General features: G+C 61.3%; 1 protein-coding gene across 2 annotated transcripts; it reads left to right on the plus strand.

Annotated features, from left to right (window-relative positions):
* Nucleotides 1-2,086: 2,086 nt before the first annotated feature.
* Nucleotides 2,087-6,833, plus strand: MRGPRE (MAS related GPR family member E). 2 transcript variants are annotated; one of them, XM_081262676.1, is made up of 3 exons: nt 2,087-2,302; nt 4,239-4,376; nt 4,899-6,833. In XM_081262676.1, the coding sequence occupies exon 3, from the start codon at nt 4,968-4,970 to the stop codon at nt 5,907-5,909; it is 942 nt and encodes a 313-aa protein (XP_081118802.1). In that variant the 5' UTR covers nt 2,087-2,302; nt 4,239-4,376; nt 4,899-4,967; the 3' UTR covers nt 5,910-6,833. The 2 variants fall into 2 exon arrangements, with proteins under 2 accessions (XP_081118802.1, XP_081118801.1); XM_081262675.1 differs by lacking the exon at nt 4,239-4,376.
* The last annotated feature ends 13,714 nt before the right edge of the window (nt 6,834-20,547 follow it).

Genomic DNA, 20,547 nt, shown 5'->3' on the forward strand with positions numbered 1-20,547 from the left:
GGAGTGAGTCACTGATGGGGCTAAGGCTCTGGCCCAATCATTTCTCCTCCAAACCTTCTTGCCTTGTCTCACACGTGAGCTTTTGGGGGCACCTCACGCCCAAACCATGACAACTCGTGAGTAGGACAAGAAACACCTTCTCACTAGTAACTAGAAGTAACTAGAAGACAGCAAGCTTCCCCACTTCCAGTTGTGTGTGAGCGGGAAAGCAACAGCGAGCCCCCAGCCCTCCCAGCCCTCTGTGGACCACCAGGAGGATCTGCTCAGAGGAGGGAAGGGCAGAGCCGAGCCTGAGCAAGGTGCCCAAGACCCTCAACTTAAAGGGTCATCCCGACTCACGGTGTCAGTCTGTGCCCTGTTAACCTCTTGTCGGGGCTGCGGCAGCACATCATGGCCAGCCCACGTGGCAAAGGAAGACCACTCACCTCGGAGCAGCTGGAAAACAGAGAGGTGGGAGGGGCCCTGGGTCCCACGCCACCTTCAAGGGCACACCCCCATGACCTGCCAACTCCCACCAGGCCCCCCTCCTCCCAGTGGTGCCTTAGACTGGACACCAAGTCTTTACACGTGGGCCCCTGGGGCACGTTTCCCATCTAAACCAAAACAGAGCCCCAATTTCACCTACCACCTCCACCAGAAAGGCCATCCAGGCACCAAAATACCAGGAAATGTGCACCGTGATGAGCACGATGGTAGTGCCACAGAACCACGCTGGACACGCCGCAGGTATGTTGACGGAGGGGCTGGATGAGCTGCTCACCAGGCACGGAGGAACCCAGGGAAAAGCAGCCTAAGGGCCACCCCAAAGCTACCCGCACCCACCCCCCACCGGAAACAGGAGTCACGGAGTGTGCAGCCTCTGGGGCCCAGGAAGGGCGTCCTCGCCAGGGGACAGCCAACGTCACAAACCAGAGAAAATGAGCTGGTTTTTCAAGAGCTGTGAAAACTGCAAACTGAAATCAACTCCCTGGTCAGGGAAATGGTCAGGCCCAACTGACAGTGAAAACCAGCAAAGCCAGGACAGGGAACAAGATGGCAGGCAGGGGACCCTCTCCCCCCAGCAGCCTCCTTAGTGGCTGGCTAAGCAGGTGTGGTTGGCAGAGCCCTGCAAGGCCGCCCGCCGGGTGGGACACGCCTTAGCAGATGGCCCAGTGGGTGTCAGCCCTGCAACCGTGGTCAGTCCAAGCATGGCTACTGGGTCTTGGTTATGAGGGAGGAAGACGGTGTACTCAGGGATGCCCACTGGCATCTGAGGTGATGTGCCAGGAGCCAGAAACACCCCTCCAGGGCTCAGCCAAAGAAAGGCAGAGAGGTAGACAGGTGGGGGGCACTTGCACTTCTCTTGCAACCTTCCATGAGTTAGGAATTTTTTCAAAATTTAAAGGGAGGGCTGGGGTGGCTCAGTGGTAGAGCACTGGCCTAGCATGCACGAGGCCCTGGTTCCACCCCCTTCACACAAACACACACACACACACACACACACACACACACATATTTGAGAAGAGCTACCAGGACCTAGTCTCTCAGAGGATCATAAGCTAGAATACGCACCTGCTCACTTCTCTTGGGGCACCGGCTGCAGTCTCCTGGACGGCCCTGGAGGTAACGTTGCAAAGGGGACTTTCCCCTTTTGGACAATCAGCTGTCCTGAATTCACAAGCGATCATGGAGCATGAGGGTGCACATTCTCCCCTCCCTCCGCCGAGGTTTGCAGCAGCTCCCCAACGCAAGGGGGTCCCTGGGGCCAAGGGGACAAAAATGGGCACAGCCTTTACTATCCTCCTCCGCCCGCGCAGAACCCTCCTCCCAAGGCTGTGGGGCCTGGAGGAGCCAGGCTGGCCACTCGGCGCTCTGTAGAGGGACACATTTGTACTGTCAAGGACAAGAGCCACTGGCAGCCTGGCCCACAGCTGACCCCTCTGCATCATCAGGGAGAGAAGTGGTCTTTAAAAGGCCCCGGGGGGGTTGAGTCTCTGAGCCAGGAGTGTGGGTGAGGTCACTGCTTGGCCGCGCTCCACCCGGAGATCGCGTGGTTTCCTCTGCTCTCCAGGCCTGCCTGGAAGGCTGCAGGGAGGGTCTGGGTTTCTCTTGCTGCCCACACCTGGGCAGGAGCCCAGCCAAGCAGAGAAAGGTCCCCAGGGAGACTCCTTCCCGACCAGCCCCATCCCAGCCCGACACCATGTGACTCCCAGGAGCTGGCTGACACAGAGCAGGAGACACCCACAGGCTCTGGGCGGCAGGAGCCCACAGCCAGCCAGGACAGCCTGAGGCCCAGGGTCCAAGCAAGCAAGGATTCGGAACGGTGAGCAAAGGACAGCACTGGTCAGGGTGGGGGTCGGGGGCCCACCCAGAAGCTTGGCATCTTTCGCCTGTCTGAGCTCTTCTGCTGGCCTAACGGGGGAAGGTACAGTGGCCAGCAGTGGCCTGACTATCCAGAGAGCATCTGTCCAGCCATACTTCACCCTCTAATTTGGGCTGAGCCACTGGGCCTGTGGCCAGCTCGTGGCCACTTTCCCTGTGTCGCATGCTACTGTCAATGCTGCGGGGGTCGGAGAGGCTGGGCCCCATTCCGAGGAGGGTCAGGGAGACCAGCCGCACTGGACCCTGATCCTGGGAGGTGTTGTGGCCCCTCAATCTCTCCATGGCAGGAGCAGGGCCAGGCCGGGCCGGTCTGCAGAGGACAAAGACACAGGCTGGCCCCACCCACCCTCCTGGGTCCTGGGGTTCTGTCACCCTGCGTGACAATGCTCCTCTACTCCCTCAAGGAGTCTCAAACCCAGTTGTGGGGACCCCACTCTTGAGCCCCCTCCAGGGCCTCCAACTGCACCAGTGGCCCCACCCAGAGCCCCCACCGCAGGTCCCAGCTGAGAAAGGCCTTGGCTGGCCTGGCTGAGCCTCGCCTCCTGCCGCCGTGGCTGACCCCATCTGCCCCCACCCCGCTCTGCCCACCTCTCACCCCCCTGCTCCCCTCTCCTCTCCTTCTCCCTTTCCTTCTCTCTCCCCCTTTCTCTCCCACTCTCTTCCCTTCCCTCTGATCTGTGGCTTCTGTTCCTGGCTCCCCATGGGGACCCTGCACTGTGTCCCAGCTTTGTCCCCGGGCAGCAGGAGGCCCTCAGCAGTGGTCTTCGGGTGCAGGAGGTGATTGAAGAACAGTATGGAGAGGAGAGGTGGGTCAGGGCCCCACGTGGAGGCCGGGCACTGGAGAAGCCCGCCCACTCCTTTGGGGCCACAGCCTTGCTGGGGGTCCTGGAGGCAGCTTTGAGCATGGGGGACTTAAGACCTCCCATACTCATCTCTGCCTTTCCCAGGCTTGGCCACAGGGCCACACCCAGTCCTGTCTGAGACAGGCGTGCCCACAGCCCCCTCAGTGTCTCCTCCATGCTGGTGCTGACCAGGCCAGCCCGCTAGTCACCAGGCGGTCAGGCCTCACCTGCTAGAGTCCACCTGCCTCACCCCCATACACCTGCTCATGGCCCATCCAGCCTCCGGGGACGAGGGCGCTAGGGCAGAGTGCACAGCCAGGAGTCGGGTCCTTCTCCACCTAGGACTGGGCCCCACTCCCAGATAGCCCCACAGGCAGGGACATCCAGACTGCCCAGGGAAGACCCAGCTTCCCAGTGGCAGGAACAGCCACCCTTTCCCAGGGCCTGTCACTTTACCCTAGTCAAATAGTGACCGCAGAAAACTGAGGGTCTGACAGGAAGAGGGGGTAACAGGACCCGCAGGACAGCCAGTGCCACCGTGCTCAGCATATGGCCCTCTGCAAGGCCAGTTTAAGCCCTGAGTCCTGGCCCACCCATCCTCCTGCACTGTGCATGGACACTCCGTCCCTAAAGAGAGAGAGCAGGAGATTCAAGCAGTCTCAAGGTGGGAGCCTGCTCTGTGCACCCCCATCTCCCACATCTCCTCCCAGCCCCCCCAGGAGACCAGAGGACGAGTCACCACCAGGCAGAGGAGGCACAGGGGGATCATCCTCGGCCCCCTCTGGTCTCCAGAGAGAGGCAAGGCCCTGTCCCTTCTCTGTAACCTCACAGGGAGGAGCTGTAGGCACCCAGTGCTCAGGGCAGCTGCTGGGGATGGACCACCCCTGGTGGCAAGATAGGAGCAGGTAGCCACGGCTGGTGGGGCGGCAGGTGGCTTCAGGTGGGCCTCCTGCTGAGCTCTGCGTGGTCCTGAGGTCTCCTGTCCTGCTGTTTCACTGGCAAAGCTGGAGGGAGATGCTGCTCCATCCCGCTCAGGGCCAGGCGGGCTGTTCCGGTCAGATCTGAGCCCTCGCCCCTACGCGGGGCCTGCCCTGTGAGCCAGCTGCCCAGGCCTGCCACCAGCCTCAGCGTCAGAGGAGCCTCTGTTCCCCCTGAGGGGAGGGGGACTGACAGGTGAGAAGCAGGGAGAGAGGGTCGCAGGGACATGGCAAGGGGGAGAGGGGGACTCCTGGGGTCCCAGGCTTGCACATGGCATGGCCAACTGGGGGGCAGGGGGGGCACACTGGTGGCAGCCCCTCGTGGAAGGTCTCATAAGACCTGCTCTAAGATGACACACACACTTGGCCACCGTGAGCCTCCCTCCGGGGTCCTGCATTCACTGGACCTAGGCCCTGTCTGTGGCCTTCAAACAAGACTCGTCTGGGGCCCTGTCCTCTCCCCACTCCCCCGTGCCTGCAGGGCCCCCTGCCGACGGCAGACAGCTGGACGAGGGCACCATTAGCAGCCACGGAGGCTGGGGCCTGGAGAGTGCTGGCCTGAGTGCCTCAGACAGGGAGGAGGGTGAGGTCAGGTGACAGGGAGAAATGGAAAGTGGGCACCTCCTTCAGCCAGGTCTCACCACCCGGATTGCCCACCCAGTCCCTAGCCAGTCCCCTCACTCCTGAACAGGAAACTCAGAGGACTCTGTGGTTTCAGGGCACCAGGAGAGAGCAGAGTGGACGTCCCTGGCCTCCCGGCCTCCACCCATTCCACCCTTCCCTGGAGATGGAGTGGAAGGAAGGTGGCCAGCGCATAGCTGCCCCCGACCGCAGCCAGGAGGACCAGGCCTTCAACCTGGTCATTCTGGCCCTCACGGAGCTGCTCAGCCTGGGCGGGCTGCTGGGCAACGGGGTGGTCCTCTGGCTGCTCAGCCGCAACGTCTACAGGAACCCCTTCTCCATCTACCTCCTGGACGTGGCCTGTGCTGACCTCATCTTCCTCGGCTGCCACATGGTGGCCGTGGTCCCCGACCTGCTGCCCCGCCAGCTGACCTTCCCAGGCTTCGTCCAGACCAGTCTGGCCACACTGAGGTTCTTCTGCTACATCGTGGGCCTGAGCCTCTTGGCGGCCATCAGCATAGAGCAGTGCCTGGCCACCCTCTTCCCCGCCTGGTACCTGTGCCGCCGCCCGCGCCACCTGACCACCTGCGTGTGCGCGCTGGCCTGGGCGCTCTGCCTGCTGCTGGACCTGCTGCTCAGTGGGGCCTGCACCGAGTTCTTCGGGGAGCCCAGCGGCCACCTGTGCAGGACGCTGTGGCTGGTGGTGGCGGCCCTGCTGGGCGCCCTGTGCTGTGCCATGTGCCTGGCCAGCCTGCTCCTGCTGCTGCGGGTAGAGCGGGGCCCACAGCGGCCCCAGCCCCGGGGCTTCCCCGCCCTGGTCCTGCTGGCCGTCCTCCTCTTCCTCTTCTGCGGCCTGCCCTTCGGCATCTACTGGCTGTCGCGGAACCTGCACTGGCACATCCCCCACTACTTCTACCACTTCAGCTTCCTCATGGCCGCCGTGCACAGCTCCACCAAGCCCGCTGCCTACTTCTGCCTGGGCAGCACCCAGGGCCGCAGGCTGCGCGAGCCCCTCCGCCTGGTGCTCCAGAGGGCCCTAGGGGACGAGGCCGAGCTGGGGGCTGGGAGGGAGGCTTCCCAAAGGGGCCTGGTGGACATGACGGCCTAGGCCCTCGTCCCAACCTCTGCTCTGGCCTGGAAGCCGGGGAGCTGCCCACCAAGGGGACCTCTGAAGGAGGTCTCTGCTGATGACCTGCCTGTGAGGTCCACCAGTGTCACCCTCACTCCCCGCGTGAGGCTCATTGGGGAGGCTGCTGGAGGGTCTCTGGGGAGGCAGCCTGGGAATTTGCACTTTGAGGACACCCCCCCAGGGCCATTGTCATGCCCAGGAACTCATGAGAGCCCCTGGGTTACACCCACGTTCCCCAGTGACAGCAAGAGGCAGGCAAGGAAGGGAACAGGCCAGTCCCCAGGTGGGGGCAGGCCAGCCGTCTCCCGCCAGCTCATCCTGCCTCCCCCGTCTGCCTCCCCACAGCCGAGGGCACACCCCGGATATGTGGGGATGGGACAGTGTGGCCCGCCTCAGCTCCCCAAGGCCCTCCCTCCAGTGTGTCTACAATGCCCTGAGATTGGGAGCTGGCTCAGGCATGGGGAATGAGGCATCAGGGGACCCTGGGTGGCTGGGTCACAGAAGGAAATGTCCGCTAGACCCCCACACCCTGGCCAGTGAGCGGAGGCTGCCCCCTCCCCCTGCACCAAGAGCAGAGCTGGCCCCTGGTGCAGGGTGCTCGGGCCAGCAGCCCACTGAACCCCAGGGGAAGCTGGGTCAGGCTGCAGCGGCAGGGGCAGCAGTCACAGCCCCTGGCAGACTGCTCGGACTACCCCCAGTGTCCACCTGGGTTCCTGCTGTGCTCTCCAGGCGTCGTCTGACCCAGCACTGCCCAGAGCGTGAGGCCCATCCAGGCAAAGCCCCAGCAGCTTCTGCGTCATTGGCTCATGTCCCATCAGGAGCTTCAGCCGAAAATTTGTGACATCCCGAGTGCCAGTGGCCTCCCCACCAGGCTGCACGTGGGTGGAGAGCTTTGAGGCCTACCCTGCACAGCTGTGGCAGAGGAAGGCAGACAGGGGCTTGGAGGGGCTTCCAGAGCCTGGGGTTGTCGGTGACCACTGGCCCCTCATGTATGACTGGGTCCTGGACCACGCAGACTTCTCCCCAAGCTTCAGGAAGGCTGTTCTGCAAAAGCTTCTTCTGCATCGTGAGAAGTGCCCTGAGTGGGCAGGAGGCCCTGGCAGTCCTGCCCACACCTGGAGCTGCCCCACAGGACAGTCTGGACTTCAGCTCTTGGGCAGCCCCCCACCTGCACCTCCTGGGTGGGCATGTCCCACTCAGGAGGGTCGCTCTGAGGACACAGCCCAGGCTCTGCCCTCAGCAGGCTGCAGAGCTCCCTGGTACTGGGCCTGGGGCTCAGAGATGACCCAGAGCTTATCCCTGAGTGTCTCATTTCCCGGTGCCCAAGCCAGCTCCAACCTCAGGGGTCAAGGGCAGGGGTTTGGAGCCCTCCAGCCTGGGCCGAGCCAGTTCCCACCACCCTGTCTCCATGGGTGGGTTGCTCAGCCTCCCCCTGCCCCTCTGGGTCATTAGAGCCAAGTGACTTCACAGCGTGAGAGGCTGTGAAGTGTGTCTGGTGCCCCATGAGTCCAACAGAACTTCACCACGTCACTGACCCTCCAGGCCCAAGTCCACCACACGTCTTAACCTGGGTGTCCTGGAGATCTTCCTTACAGCTGTCAGGACCTCCTTCTGACCCAGAGTGGCTGGGCCGTGGCCAGTGTGATGTTCAGGCTTGGCCATGAGCTTGTCTTCTGAGGTGGGGTGAGAGTCTCAGACCCCTACCCAGCATCCTGGACCCCTACCCAGCATCCTGGACCCCTACCCAGCATCCTGGGGCCCCTACCTAGCATCCTGGACCCCTACCCAGCATCCTGGGACCCCTGCCCACCATCCTGGGACCCCTACCCAGCATCCTGGGGCCCCTACCTAGCATCCTGGGACCCCTTGCCAGCATCCTAGGGCCTCTACCCAGCACCCTGGGACCCCTACCCAGCATCCTGGGACCCCTGCCCAGCATCCTGGGACCCCTGCCCACCATCCTGGGACCCCTACCCAGCATCCTGGAATCCCTACCCAGCATCCTGGGACCCCTACCCAGCATCCTGAGACCCCTACCCAGCATCCTGGGACCCCTACCCAGCATCCTGAGACCCCTACCCAGCATCCTGAGACCCCTTCCCAGCATCCTGGGACCCCTACCCAGCATCCTGGGACCCCTGCCCAGCAACCTGGGACCCCTGCCCAGCATCCTGGGACCCCTACCTAGCATCCTGGGACCCCTTCCCAGCATCCTGGGACCCCTACCCAGCATCCTGAGACCGCTACCCAGCATCCTGAGACCCCTACCCAGCATCCTGGGACCCCTGCCCAGCATCCTGGGACCCCTACCCAGCATCCTGGGACCCCTGCCCAGCATCCTGGGACCCCTACCCAGCATCCTGAGACCCCTACCCAGCATCCTGGGACCCCTGCCCACCATCCTGGGACCCCTACCCAGCATCCTGGGACCCCTACCCAGCATCCTGGGACCCCTGCCCACCATCCTGGGACCCCTGCCCACCATCCTGGGGCCCCTACCTAGCATCCTGGGGCCCCTACCTAGCATCCTGGGACCCCTTCCCAGCATCCTGGGACCCCTACCCAGCATCCTGGAATCCCTGCCCAGCATCCTGGGACCCCTGCCCACCATCCTGGGGCCCCTACCCAGCATCCTGGGACCCCCTTCCCAGCATCCTGGGACCCCTGCCCACCATCCTGGGGCCCCTACCCAGCATCCTGAGACCCCTTCCCAGCATCCTGGGACCCCTGCCCACCATCCTGGGGCCCCTACCCAGCGTCCTGGGACCCCTACCCAGCATCCTGGGGCCAGGCCTCCCACCTTCACCCCAGGGCCTTCACCCAGGCTCCTTCGCACCCTGGCAGGTATGGGCCCAGGGGTCCCTCCTGAGGTGGCTTGGGGCCAGTGTGGCCCTCCCTGTCCACCTCCTGGCAAGATGGCCCAGTTCAGTCTCCCTGGGGGAGATGAGAGCAGGAAAGGAGGCCGCCTGTCCACAAATCCACTTTCGGCCCTGACACACACCTCCTCAGATGGAGGAAGACCCACGGGGGGAAGTGCCACCAGCCCACAGGTGCCATGTGCCTGGACGTTAACCCAGAACCCTGCACTGGTGGGGAGGGACTTACACGTGAGAACACTGAGGCTCAGGGATCTGAGAATGCCCCAGACCACCAGACAGTCCCTCCCTGGATCCCTCCACACACCCTGCTGGTTCAGGACTGGCTCAGGAGCCCTGAACACACCCTGGCCCCCCATCCCCTTTTCCCCATCTAGGGGAGAGATAGGTCAGGGACCCTCGGGACATGCCCTCCTGCCTGAGAGCCCCTGCCCGAGAGCCCACCCTTGGTCCAGGGGAGTTGGGTGCAGCTCTCAATCCTCCTAGCTGACTCATGGAGCACAGGTGTGGCAGCAGGTATGTACCCTGGAGGGCCAGGCTGGTTGGTGCCCCCTCAGCCCAGACTGTCTGCCCAGCCCCATGCTCTGGGGAGAGAGCCAGGGGTACTGGGGCAGGTGATGGTCCTCCTAGCCTTCATCGGAGTTTTTAGGGCCTGCAGGCAAGGCAGCCTGACTGCCCACCTGCCCACCTGCCCACACCTCTCACCTCACCTGGCTGCACCTCCCCCTCTGCCCCAGAGCCACCAGGGCCCACCATGCACCCCAGCCACCCTCCCCCCAGCCCTCACCCTGCATGACCCTGAGGTCCACTCCCCAAGGTGGCCCCTTCCCAGGCCTCAGACAAAGCCAGACCAGGAGGAGGCTCAGGGTCCTAGGAGGACATGGCCTGAGGGCCAGGCCACCGTCCACCAGGACCCACCCACTGTGCCTAGGGCAGGACAGACTTCCCAGGAACAGGGTGTTTGCTGGGGCAGCCAACATTCCAGGGAGCCCCTGTCACCACAGCCCCTCCCCAGGCCTGCAGGGAGCGCTGACGGACTCCAGGCCCAGGACTCAGGGCAGGGCCCAGGAAGACGCCCACTGCCCACCTCCCCCCTGCGCTCAGTTACAAGCTTGAGGTGGTCCTGGCGCTGGGTCCTGGGTAGCTGGGAGGACCCGCTCACTCCTCCCTGTGCCCCATCAGCAGCTGGAGCCACCAGGGGAAGCCTCAGCCTGTGGGGCCGTGGGCGAGGGCCAGCTCTGAGCTGCCCTGAGCTGCTCCTCCTCTCAGCCCAGGTGCGGGGGTCTCTGACCTGGGTCCCTCCACCTGCCTCGGAGCTACCCGCTGCAGAGGCTGCGCTTGGCCCCAGGGCCTTCCCACGCGGCCATCCTGCCTCCTGCCACCCCAGGCGTGGTCACTGAAGAGCACGGGCTCCCCTGCTTAATCAGAGTGTTTTTCTTTTAAGCAATTGGCTTCCACAGGTGGCAGAAACCATAACGCTCTGCCTGTGATCTGCTGTGGGTAATGGGTCACACACGTGACCTGGGTGATGTCACAGGACCTCATGGAACCCGTGGGAAACTGAGGCTTCCAGAGACCAAGAAGGCTGACCCCAAGCTGCAGCCTGCGGGGCCAGGGGGCAGCCCCTCCCTCCCTGCCATGCAAGACCCCACTCAGGAAAGGGTCAGGAGGTAGCGAGTCAGGGCCTCAGGCCCACGCTCTCCTGAACAGCTCACCGTGGCCCCTGCGTTCCCTGTCTGTTCTGTATGCCTGCTGCCCGAGCACCTAGGGCCTCACTGACCCTCAGGCAGCTAACTCCTAGGGATGCTAAAGCACTAGCTCCTTCATGTCCAGTACTACTCCGCCATGCAGGGCAGAGCCCACGCCCACCCTGGGTTCCCCTAAACTGTGACCACCATTCCAGGGTGGTGCTGGACAACCAGGCAGCCCCTGGGCTCCAGGGTCCTGAAATCCCTCAAACTGGCCAATCCTAGGCCTGCTTGCTGTCCTTGTCCACTGTTGTGAGTGAGCTATGTCATTAAAATAGACCAAACACGTCTGTATCTTTCTGCAATGTTGGCATTCACTGAGTAACAATAAATTCACAGGCTGCCCACTTTCCTTTGTGGTGATTCACTGAATACCCCTGGGTCACCTGGTAGTCATGAGTAGGACAATCACAGATACTTTCATTCTACTCTTAATTTCTAATACCCAAAGACTCCAGTCACACACATGGCACAGAGTGATATATAAGAAGCAGGTCACGGGCTGGGGATGTGGCTCAAGCACTAGCGTGCTCACCTGGCATGCACGTGGCGCTGGGTATGATCCTCAGCACCACATACAAATAAAAGGATGTTGTATCTGCCGAAAACTAAAAAACAATAAATATTAAAAAATTCTCTCTCTCCTTAAAAAAAAAAAAAGAAGTAGGTCATAAAATACTGAGAAAGGGTTAGAGGATCTTCAGGTGTTGGGTAATGTGTCACACATCACCTGGGCAATGTCACAGGTCATGACAAACAGCTCTTCTGCACACCATTGAGTCACTAGGGCAGGCATAGCCTGAGGACTGCTATTCTACACACCATGGAGTCACTAGGGCAGGCACAGCCTGAGGACTGCTGTTCTGCACACCATGGAGTGACTCAGGATAGGCACAGCCTGAGGACTGCTGTTCTGCACACCATGGAGTCACTAGGGCAGGCGCAGCCTGAGGACTGCTGTTCTGCACACCATGGAGTCACTCAGGGCAGGTGCAGCCTGAGGACTGCTGTTCTGCACACCGTGGAGTCACTCAGGGCAAGCGCAGACTGAGGACTGCTGTTCTGCACACCATGGAGTCACTCAGGGCAGGCGCAGCCTGAGGACTGCTGTTCTACACCACGGAGTCACTCAGGACAGGCGCAGCCTGAGGACTGCTATTCTACACACCATGGAGTCACTAGGGCAGGCACAGCCTGAGGACTGCTGTTCTACACCACGGACACTCAGGACAGGCGCAGCCTGAGGACTGCTATTCTACACACCATGGAGTCACTAGGGCAGGCACAGCCTGAGGACTGCTGTTCTGCACACCATGGAGTGACTCAGGATAGGCACAGCCTGAGGACTGCTGTTCTGCACACCATGGAGTCACTAGGGCAGGCGCAGCCTCAGGACTGCTGTTCTACACACCATGGAGTCACTAGGGTAGGCACAGCCTGAGAGCTGCTGTTCTATACACCATGGAGTCACTAGGGCAGGTGCAGCCTCAGGACTGCTGTTCTACACACCATGGGGTCACCAGGGCAGGCACGGCCTGAGGACTGCTGTTCTGCACACCATGGAGTCACTCAGGGCAGGCACAGCCTGAGGACTGCTGTTCTACACACCATGGAGTCACTCAGGGCAGGCACAGCCTGAGGACTGCTGTTCTACACACCATGGGGTCACCAGGGCAGGCACAGCCTGAGTATTGCTATTCTACACACCATGGGGTCACCAGGGCAGGCACAGCCTGAGGACTCCTGTTCTACACACCATGGAGTCACCAGGGCAGGCACAGCCTGAGGACTGCTGTTCTACACACCATGGGGTCACCAGGGCAGGCACAGCCTGAGGACTGCTGTTCTACACACCATGGGGTCACCAGGGCAGGCACAGCCTGAGGACTGCTGTTCTACACACCATGGGGTCACCAGGGCAGGCACAGCCTGAGGACTGCTTTTCTACACACCATGGGGTCACCAGGGCAGGCACGGCCTGAGGACTGCTGTTCTACACACCATGGAGTCACTAGGGCAGGCACAGCCTGAGGACTGCTGTTCTACACACCATGGGGTCACCAGGGCAGGCACAGCCTGAGGACTGCTGTTCCACACACCATGGGGTCACCCAGGGCAGGCACAGCCTGAGGGCTGCTGTTCCACACACCATGGGGTCACTCAGTGCAGGCACGGCCTGAGGACTGCTGTTCTACACACCATGGGGTCACCAGGGCAGGCACAGCTGTTCCACACACCATGGAGTCACTAGGGCAGGCACGGCCTGAGGACTGCTGTTCTACACACCATGGAGTCACTCAGGGCAGGCGCAGCCTGAGGACTGCTGTTCTGCACACCATGGAGTCACTCAGGGCAGGCGCAGCCTGAAGACTGCTGTTCTACACACCATGGAGTCACTCGGGGCAGGTGCAGCCTGAGGACTGCTATTCTGCACACCATGGAGTCACTCGGGGCAGGTGCAGCCAGAGGACTGCTATTTGGCACACCATGGAGTCACTCAGGGCAGGTGCAGCCTGAGGACTGCTATTCTGCACACCATGGAGTCACTCAGGGCAGGTGCAGCCAGAGGACTGCTATTCTGCACACCATGGAGTCACTCAGGGCAGGCGCAGCCTGAAGACTGCTGTTCTGCACACCATGGAGTCACTCAGGGCAGGCACAGCTTGAGGACTGCTGTTCTGCACACCATCGGGTCACCAGGGCAGGCACAGCCTGAGGACTGCTGTCCTACACACCATGGAGTCACTCAGGGCAGGCGCAGCCTGAGGACTGCTGTTCTGCACACCATGGAGTCACTCAGGCAGGTGCAGCCTGAGGACTGCTATTCTGCACACCATGGAGTCACTCAGGGCAGGTGCAGCCAGAGGACTGCTATTCTGCACACCATGGAGTCACTCAGGGCAGGCGCAGCCTGAAGACTGCTGTTCTGCACACCATGGAGTCACTCAGGGCAGGCACAGCTTGAGGACTGCTGTTCTGCACACCATCGGGTCACCAGGGCAGGCACAGCCTGAGGACTGCTGTCCTACACACCATGGAGTCAGTCAGGGCAGGCGCAGCCTGAGGACTGCTGTTCTGCACACCATGGAGTCACCAGGGCAGGTGCAGCCTGAGGACTGCTATTCTGCACACCATGGAGTCACTCAGGGCAGGTGCAGCCAGAGGACTGCTATTCTGCACACCATGGAGTCACTCAGGGCAGGCGCAGCCTGAAGACTGCTGTTCTGCACACCATGGAGTCACTCAGGGCAGGCACAGTTTGAGGACTGCTGTTCTGCACACCATCCGGTCACCAGGGCAGGCACAGCCTGAGGACTGCTGTCCTACACACCATGGAGTCACTCAGGGCAGGCGCAGCCTGAGGACTGCTGTTCTGCACACCATGGAGTCACTCAGGGCAGGTGCAGCCTGAGGACTGCTGTTCTGCACACCATGGAGTCACTCAGGGCAGGTGCAGCCAGAGGACTGCTATTCTGCACACCATGGAGTCACTCAGGGCAGGCGCAGCCTGAAGACTGCTGTTCTGCACACCATGGAGTCACTCAGGGCAGGCACAGCTTGAGGACTGCTGTTCTGCCCACCATCGGGTCACCAGGGCAGGCACAGCCTGAGGACTGCTGTTCTACACACCATGGAGTCACTAGGGCAGGCACAGCCTGAGGACTGCTGTTCTGCACACCATGGAGTGACTCAGGATAGGCACAGCCTGAGGACTGCTGTTCTGCACACCATGGAGTCACTAGGGCAGGCACAGCCTGAGGACTGCTGTCCTACACACCATGGAGTCACTAGGGCAGGCACAGCCTGAGAGCTGCTGTTCTACACACCATGGAGTCACTCAGGGCAGGCACAGCCTGAGGACTGCTGTTCTGCACACCATGGAGTCACTCAGGGCAGGTGCAGCCTGAGGACTGCTATTCTGCACACCATGGAGTCACTCAGGGCAGGTGCAGCCAGAGGACTGCTATTCTGCACACCATGGAGTCACTCAGGGCAGGCGCAGCCTGAAGACTGCTGTTCTGCACACCATGGAGTCACTCAGGGCAGGCGCAGCTTGAGGACTGCTGTTCTACACACCATGGAGTCACTTGGGGCAGGCACAGCCTGAGGACTGCTGTTCTACACACCATGGGGTCACCAGGGCAGGCACAGCCTGAGGACTGCTGTTCTACACACCATGGGGTTACCAGGGCAGGCACAGCCTGAGGACTGCTGTTCTACACACCATGGAGTCACCAGGGCAGGCACAGCCTGAGGACTGCTGTTCTACACACCATGGGGTCACCAGGGCAGGCACAGCCTGAGGACTGCTGTTCTACACACCATGGGGTCACCAGGGCAGGCACAGCCTGAGGACTGCTGTTCTACACACCATGGGGTCACCAGGGCAGGCACAGCCTGAGGACTGCTGTTCTACACACCATGGGGTCACCAGGGCAGGTGCAGCCTGAGGACTGCTGTTCTACACACCATGGGGTCACTAGGGCAGGCACAGCCTGAGGACTGCTGTTCTACACACCATGGAGTCACTAGGGCAGGCACAGCCTGAGAGCTGCTGTTCTACACACCATGGAGTCACTAGGGCAGGTGCAGCCTCAGGACTGCTGTTCTACACACCATGGGGTCACCAGGGCAGGCACGGCCTGAGGACTGCTGTTCTACACACCATGGGGTCACCAGGGCAGGCACGGCCTGAGGACTGCTGTTCTACACACCATGGGGTCACCAGGGCAGGCACGGCCTGAGGACTGCTGTTCTACACACCATGGAGTCACTAGGGCAGGCACGGCCTGAGGACTGCTGTTCTACACACCATGGAGTCACTCAGGGCAGGCAAAGCCTGAGGACTGCTGTTCTACACACCATGTTGTCACCAGGGCAGGCGCAGCCTGAGGACCGCTGTCCTACACACCATGGAGTCACTCAGGGCAGGCACAGCCTGAGGACTGCTGTTCTACACACCATGGAGTCACCAGGGCAGGCGCAGCCTGAGGACTGCTGTTCTACACACCATGGAGTCACTAGGGCATGCACAGCCTGAGGACTGCTGTTCTACACACCATGGGGTCACCAGGGCAGGCACAGCCTGAGGACTGCTGTTCTACACACCATGGGGTCACCAGGGCAGGCACAGCCTGAGGACTGCTGTTCTACACACCATGGGGTCACCAGGGCAGGCACAGCCTGAGGACTGCTGTTCTACACACCATGGGGTCACCAGGGCAGGCACAGTCTGAGGACTGCTTTTCTACACACCATGGGGTCACCAGGGCAGGCACGGCCTTAGGACTGCTGTTCTGCACACCATGGAGTCACTAGGGCAGGCACGGCCTGAGGACTGCTGTTCTACACACCATGGAGTCACTAGGGCAGGCACAGCCTGAGGGCTGCTGTTCCACACACCATGGGGTCACTCAGGGCAGGCTCGGCCTGAGGACTGCTGTTCTACACACCATGGGGTCACCAGGGCAGGCACAGCTGTTCCACACACCATGGAGTCACTAGGGCAGGCACAGCCTGAGGACTGCTGTTCTACACACCATGGAGTCACTAGGGCAGGCACAGCCTGAGGACTGCTGTTCTACACACCATGGAGTCACTAGGGCAGGCACAGCCTGAGGACTGCTGTTCTACACACCATGGGGTCACCAGGGCAGGTGCAGCCTGAGGACTGCTGTTCTACACACCATGGGGTCACCAGGGCAGGCACAGCCTGAGGACTGCTGTTCTACACACCATGGAGTCACCAGGGCAGGCACGGCCTGAGGACTGCTGTTCTACACACCATGGAGTCACTAGGGCAGGCACAGCCTGAGGACTGCTGTTCTACACACCATGGGGTCACCAGGGCAGGCACAGCCTGAGGGCTGCTGTTCCACACACCATGGGGTCACTCAGGGCAGGCTCGGCCTGAGGACTGCTGTTCTACACACCATGGGGTCACCAGGGCAGGCACAGCTGTTCCACACACCATGGAGTCACTAGGGCAGGCACGGCCTGAGGACTGCTGTTCTACACACCATGGAGTCACTAGGGCAGGCACAGCCTGAGGGCTGCTGTTCCACACACCATGGGGTCACTCAGGGCAGGCTCGGCCTGAGGACTGCTGTTCTACACACCATGGGGTCACCAGGGCAGGCACAGCTGTTCCACACACCATGGAGTCACTAGGGCAGGCACAGCCTGAGGACTGCTGTTCTACACACCATGGAGTCACTAGGGCAGGCACAGCCTGAGGACTGCTGTTCTACACACCATGGGGTCACCAGGGCAGGCACAGCCTGAGGACTGCTGTTCTACACACCATGGGGTCACCAGGGCAGGCACAGCCTGAGGACTGCTGTTCTACACACCATGGAGTCACCAGGGCAGGCACGGCCTGAGGACTGCTGTTCTACACACCATGGAGTCACTAGGGCAGGCACAGCCTGAGGACTGCTGTTCTACACACCATGGGGTCACCAGGGCAGGCACAGCCTGAGGGCTGCTGTTCCACACACCATGGGGTCACTCAGGGCAGGCTCGGCCTGAGGACTGCTGTTCTACACACCATGGGGTCACCAGGGCAGGCACAGCTGTTCCACACACCATGGAGTCACTAGGGCAGGCACGGCCTGAGGACTGCTGTTCTACACACCATGGAGTCACTAGGGCAGGCACAGCCTGAGGACTGCTGTTCTACACACCATGGAGTCACTCAGGGCAGGCACAGCCTGAGGGCTGCTGTTCCACACACCATGGGGTCACTCAGGGCAGGCTCGGCCTGAGGACTGCTGTTCTACACACCATGGGGTCACCAGGGCAGGCACAGCTGTTCCACACACCATGGAGTCACTAGGGCAGGCACAGCCTGAGGACTGCTGTTCTACACACCATGGAGTCACTAGGGCAGGCACAGCCTGAGGACTGCTGTTCTACACACCATGGAGTCACTAGGGCAGGCACAGCCTGAGGACTGCTGTTCTACACACCATGGAGTCACTAGGGCAGGCACAGCCTGAGGACTGCTGTTCTACACACCATGGAGTCACTAGGGCAGGCACAGCCTGAGGACTGCTGTTCTACACACCATGGGGTCACCAGGGCAGGCACAGCCTGAGGACTGCTGTTCTACACACCATGGGGTCACCAGGGCAGGCACAGCCTGAGGACTGCTGTTCTACACACCATGGAGTCACCAGGGCAGGCACGGCCTGAGGACTGCTGTTCTACACACCATGGAGTCACTAGGGCAGGCACAGCCTGAGGACTGCTGTTCTACACACCATGGGGTCACCAGGGCAGGCACAGCCTGAGGGCTGCTGTTCCACACACCATGGGGTCACTCAGGGCAGGCTCGGCCTGAGGACTGCTGTTCTACACACCATGGGGTCACCAGGGCAGGCACAGCTGTTCCACACACCATGGAGTCACTAGGGCAGGCACGGCCTGAGGACTGCTGTTCTACACACCATGGAGTCACTAGGGCAGGCACAGCCTGAGGACTGCTGTTCTACACACCATGGAGTCACTCAGGGCAGGCACAGCCTGAGGGCTGCTGTTCCACACACCATGGGGTCACTCAGGGCAGGCTCGGCCTGAGGACTGCTGTTCTACACACCATGGGGTCACCAGGGCAGGCACAGCTGTTCCACACACCATGGAGTCACTAGGGCAGGCACAGCCTGAGGACTGCTGTTCTACACACCATGGAGTCACTAGGGCAGGCACAGCCTGAGGACTGCTGTTCTACACACCATGGAGTCACCAGGGCAGGCACAGCCTGAGGACTGCTGTTCTACACACCATGGGGTCACTAGGGCAGGCACAGCCTGAGGACTGCTGTTCTACACACCATGGGGTCACCAGGGCAGGCACAGCCTGAGGACTGCTGTTCTACACACCATGGGGTCACCAGGGCAGGCACGGCCTGAGGACTGCTGTTCTACACACCATGGAGTCACTAGGGCAGGCACAGCCTGAGGACTGCTGTTCTACACACCATGGAGTCACCAGGGCAGGCACAGCCTGAAGACTGCTGTTCTACACACCATGGAGTCACTAGGGCAGGCACAGACTGAGGACTGCTGTTCTACACACCATGGGGTCTCCAGGGCAGGCACAGCCTGAGGACTGCTGTTCCACACACCATGGGGTCACCCAGGGCAGGCACAGCCTGAGAGCACCTGTCCTGCACACCAGGGACAAATCCATGTGAGGAGTATTAGGGCCGATAGCCCCTTTCAAACTGATTCCTCGTGTTGAACACCGGGCTGTGTCCCAGGCAGCAATCATAGAGCACAGTCCACGAGAATGTCTGAGGGGAACTTTTCCCAGTACGTGGTTCTGCAGGCAGAATTTGGAGAAGCATCAGTTGGTGTCTAGTAGCTCTGGATGGCCAGGGAAGGTGGACAGACAGTGGAGGGCTCCTTAGCAAGGGGTGTGGAAGGAAGTCCTGGACCAGCACCTGCTCTACCCGGGAACTGAGCTGTCTATGAACTGTCAGTCCCATGGGAGGTGGAGGACTGAGGCCCAGGGAGGATGGGTCATTCCCTCAAAGCCACAGAGCCAGAAAGGTGAGACCAGGAGCCACATCCAGGCCTCAGCCCACAGCGCCTGGGTCACGTGGGCCATTGCAGCCACCTGGCGGATGACAGGGGCCGTCCACCAAGCAGAACAGCTAGGAGGTGTGGCCAGCCCTTGCTGGACACAGTGTCCCCAGGCTTCTCCCTCTCTGACACACCCCAGACGCAGCGAGGGCCAGGGCCACTTGTGGGGAAGTGACCGCAGTCCTGTTGACTCTAACTCCAGGGTTGTCCAGGTCCATTTTTCCTGAAGAGTCTCCCAGGAAACCTGTGTAAACAAAGGCAGCAGAGTTGAGTGTGGCACCTCAAAGCCAGACCCTGCTCCGGGGATGCACCCAACACTTCCATATCACCTCAAGGTAAGCCAGGTGCATTTCAGCCAAGATGGTCACTTCTGTCCTTGCCCATAAGTGTGCCCCTCCTTCTGACGAAATTGTGGGGGTCCAGCTGGTCCTTCTGCCCCCAGGGCTACCTTCTGTCAGCCAGTCCCCAGGAGGTCGCCCTCTGCAGAGTCTCCGATTGGCACCTGTCTTCCATCTCTTGGCGTCTTGGCGCCTGTCCTCACTCACAAGGACTGGAAAGTTCCAGAATCCAGCTGAGCCAGCCAGGAGGCAGAGGAAGTGGCCAGAGGGCCTGCGGGGAAGCCCTGGGGTGGCCACCTAACTGAGCCTGGGACTCCCTGAAACAGCCGATCACCGAATGCCATCTATCGCACTGTGGGAGGAAGGGCGTCTCACGCTGCAGCGCTCCCTGTGGGCAGCTCCACTGATGTCCATCCGGTAAAGGAATTGGAAGAGTCACAACTTGAAAGAGACTCGTGTCTCTCTACTACCTCTCTGTCCACCTCAGCACACCTCCGCAGCCAGAACCTCAGCTTGCAGCCCCGAGGCTGGGGGGCAAGGGCTGGGAAGGAGGCCCGTAGAGCTGTCCCCTCGTGGTCAGACTGCGATGCAGAGATGGGGTCCTGGGGAAGGGTAGTGAGGACACCCACATCAGAGGGATGAGGACAGGGACCTCACCTGTGAGCCCTGCCTTTTTGTTCCACCCTAACTGTGGGGAGGCAGGAGGGGCCTGAGGTTCAGGGACAGTGACTGCTCAGGGTTGTGATGCTGTGGAGTTGCTAGATCCTACAGGAGCACGTGACCACTGGCCTGTGAAGGTGGCTGCCTGGATGAAGGGCCTACGGGAATTTCTGTGGTCAGAAATAAAGCAGGAAAAATCAGCCATGGTCACCTCTCGTGCAGCACTTGTACGTGAGGCCCAGGGAAGCTCCCCCTGTAGACTGGATCCCAGTGGACATGACAGAGGCAGGGCCACGTGGGGGGATGGCCAGGACGGGTGCCCGTGGAGAAGCCTGGAGAAAGCCCCGGGTGCGCGGCAGGAGGGCTCACGCGGCCAGCCCTTTCCTCCCGGGGTCCCTACTCGGCCA

This window comes from Spermophilus citellus (assembly GCF_964194105.1).
Source record: "Spermophilus citellus genome assembly, chromosome: 2".
Classification (NCBI taxonomy): domain Eukaryota; kingdom Metazoa; phylum Chordata; class Mammalia; order Rodentia; family Sciuridae; genus Spermophilus; species Spermophilus citellus.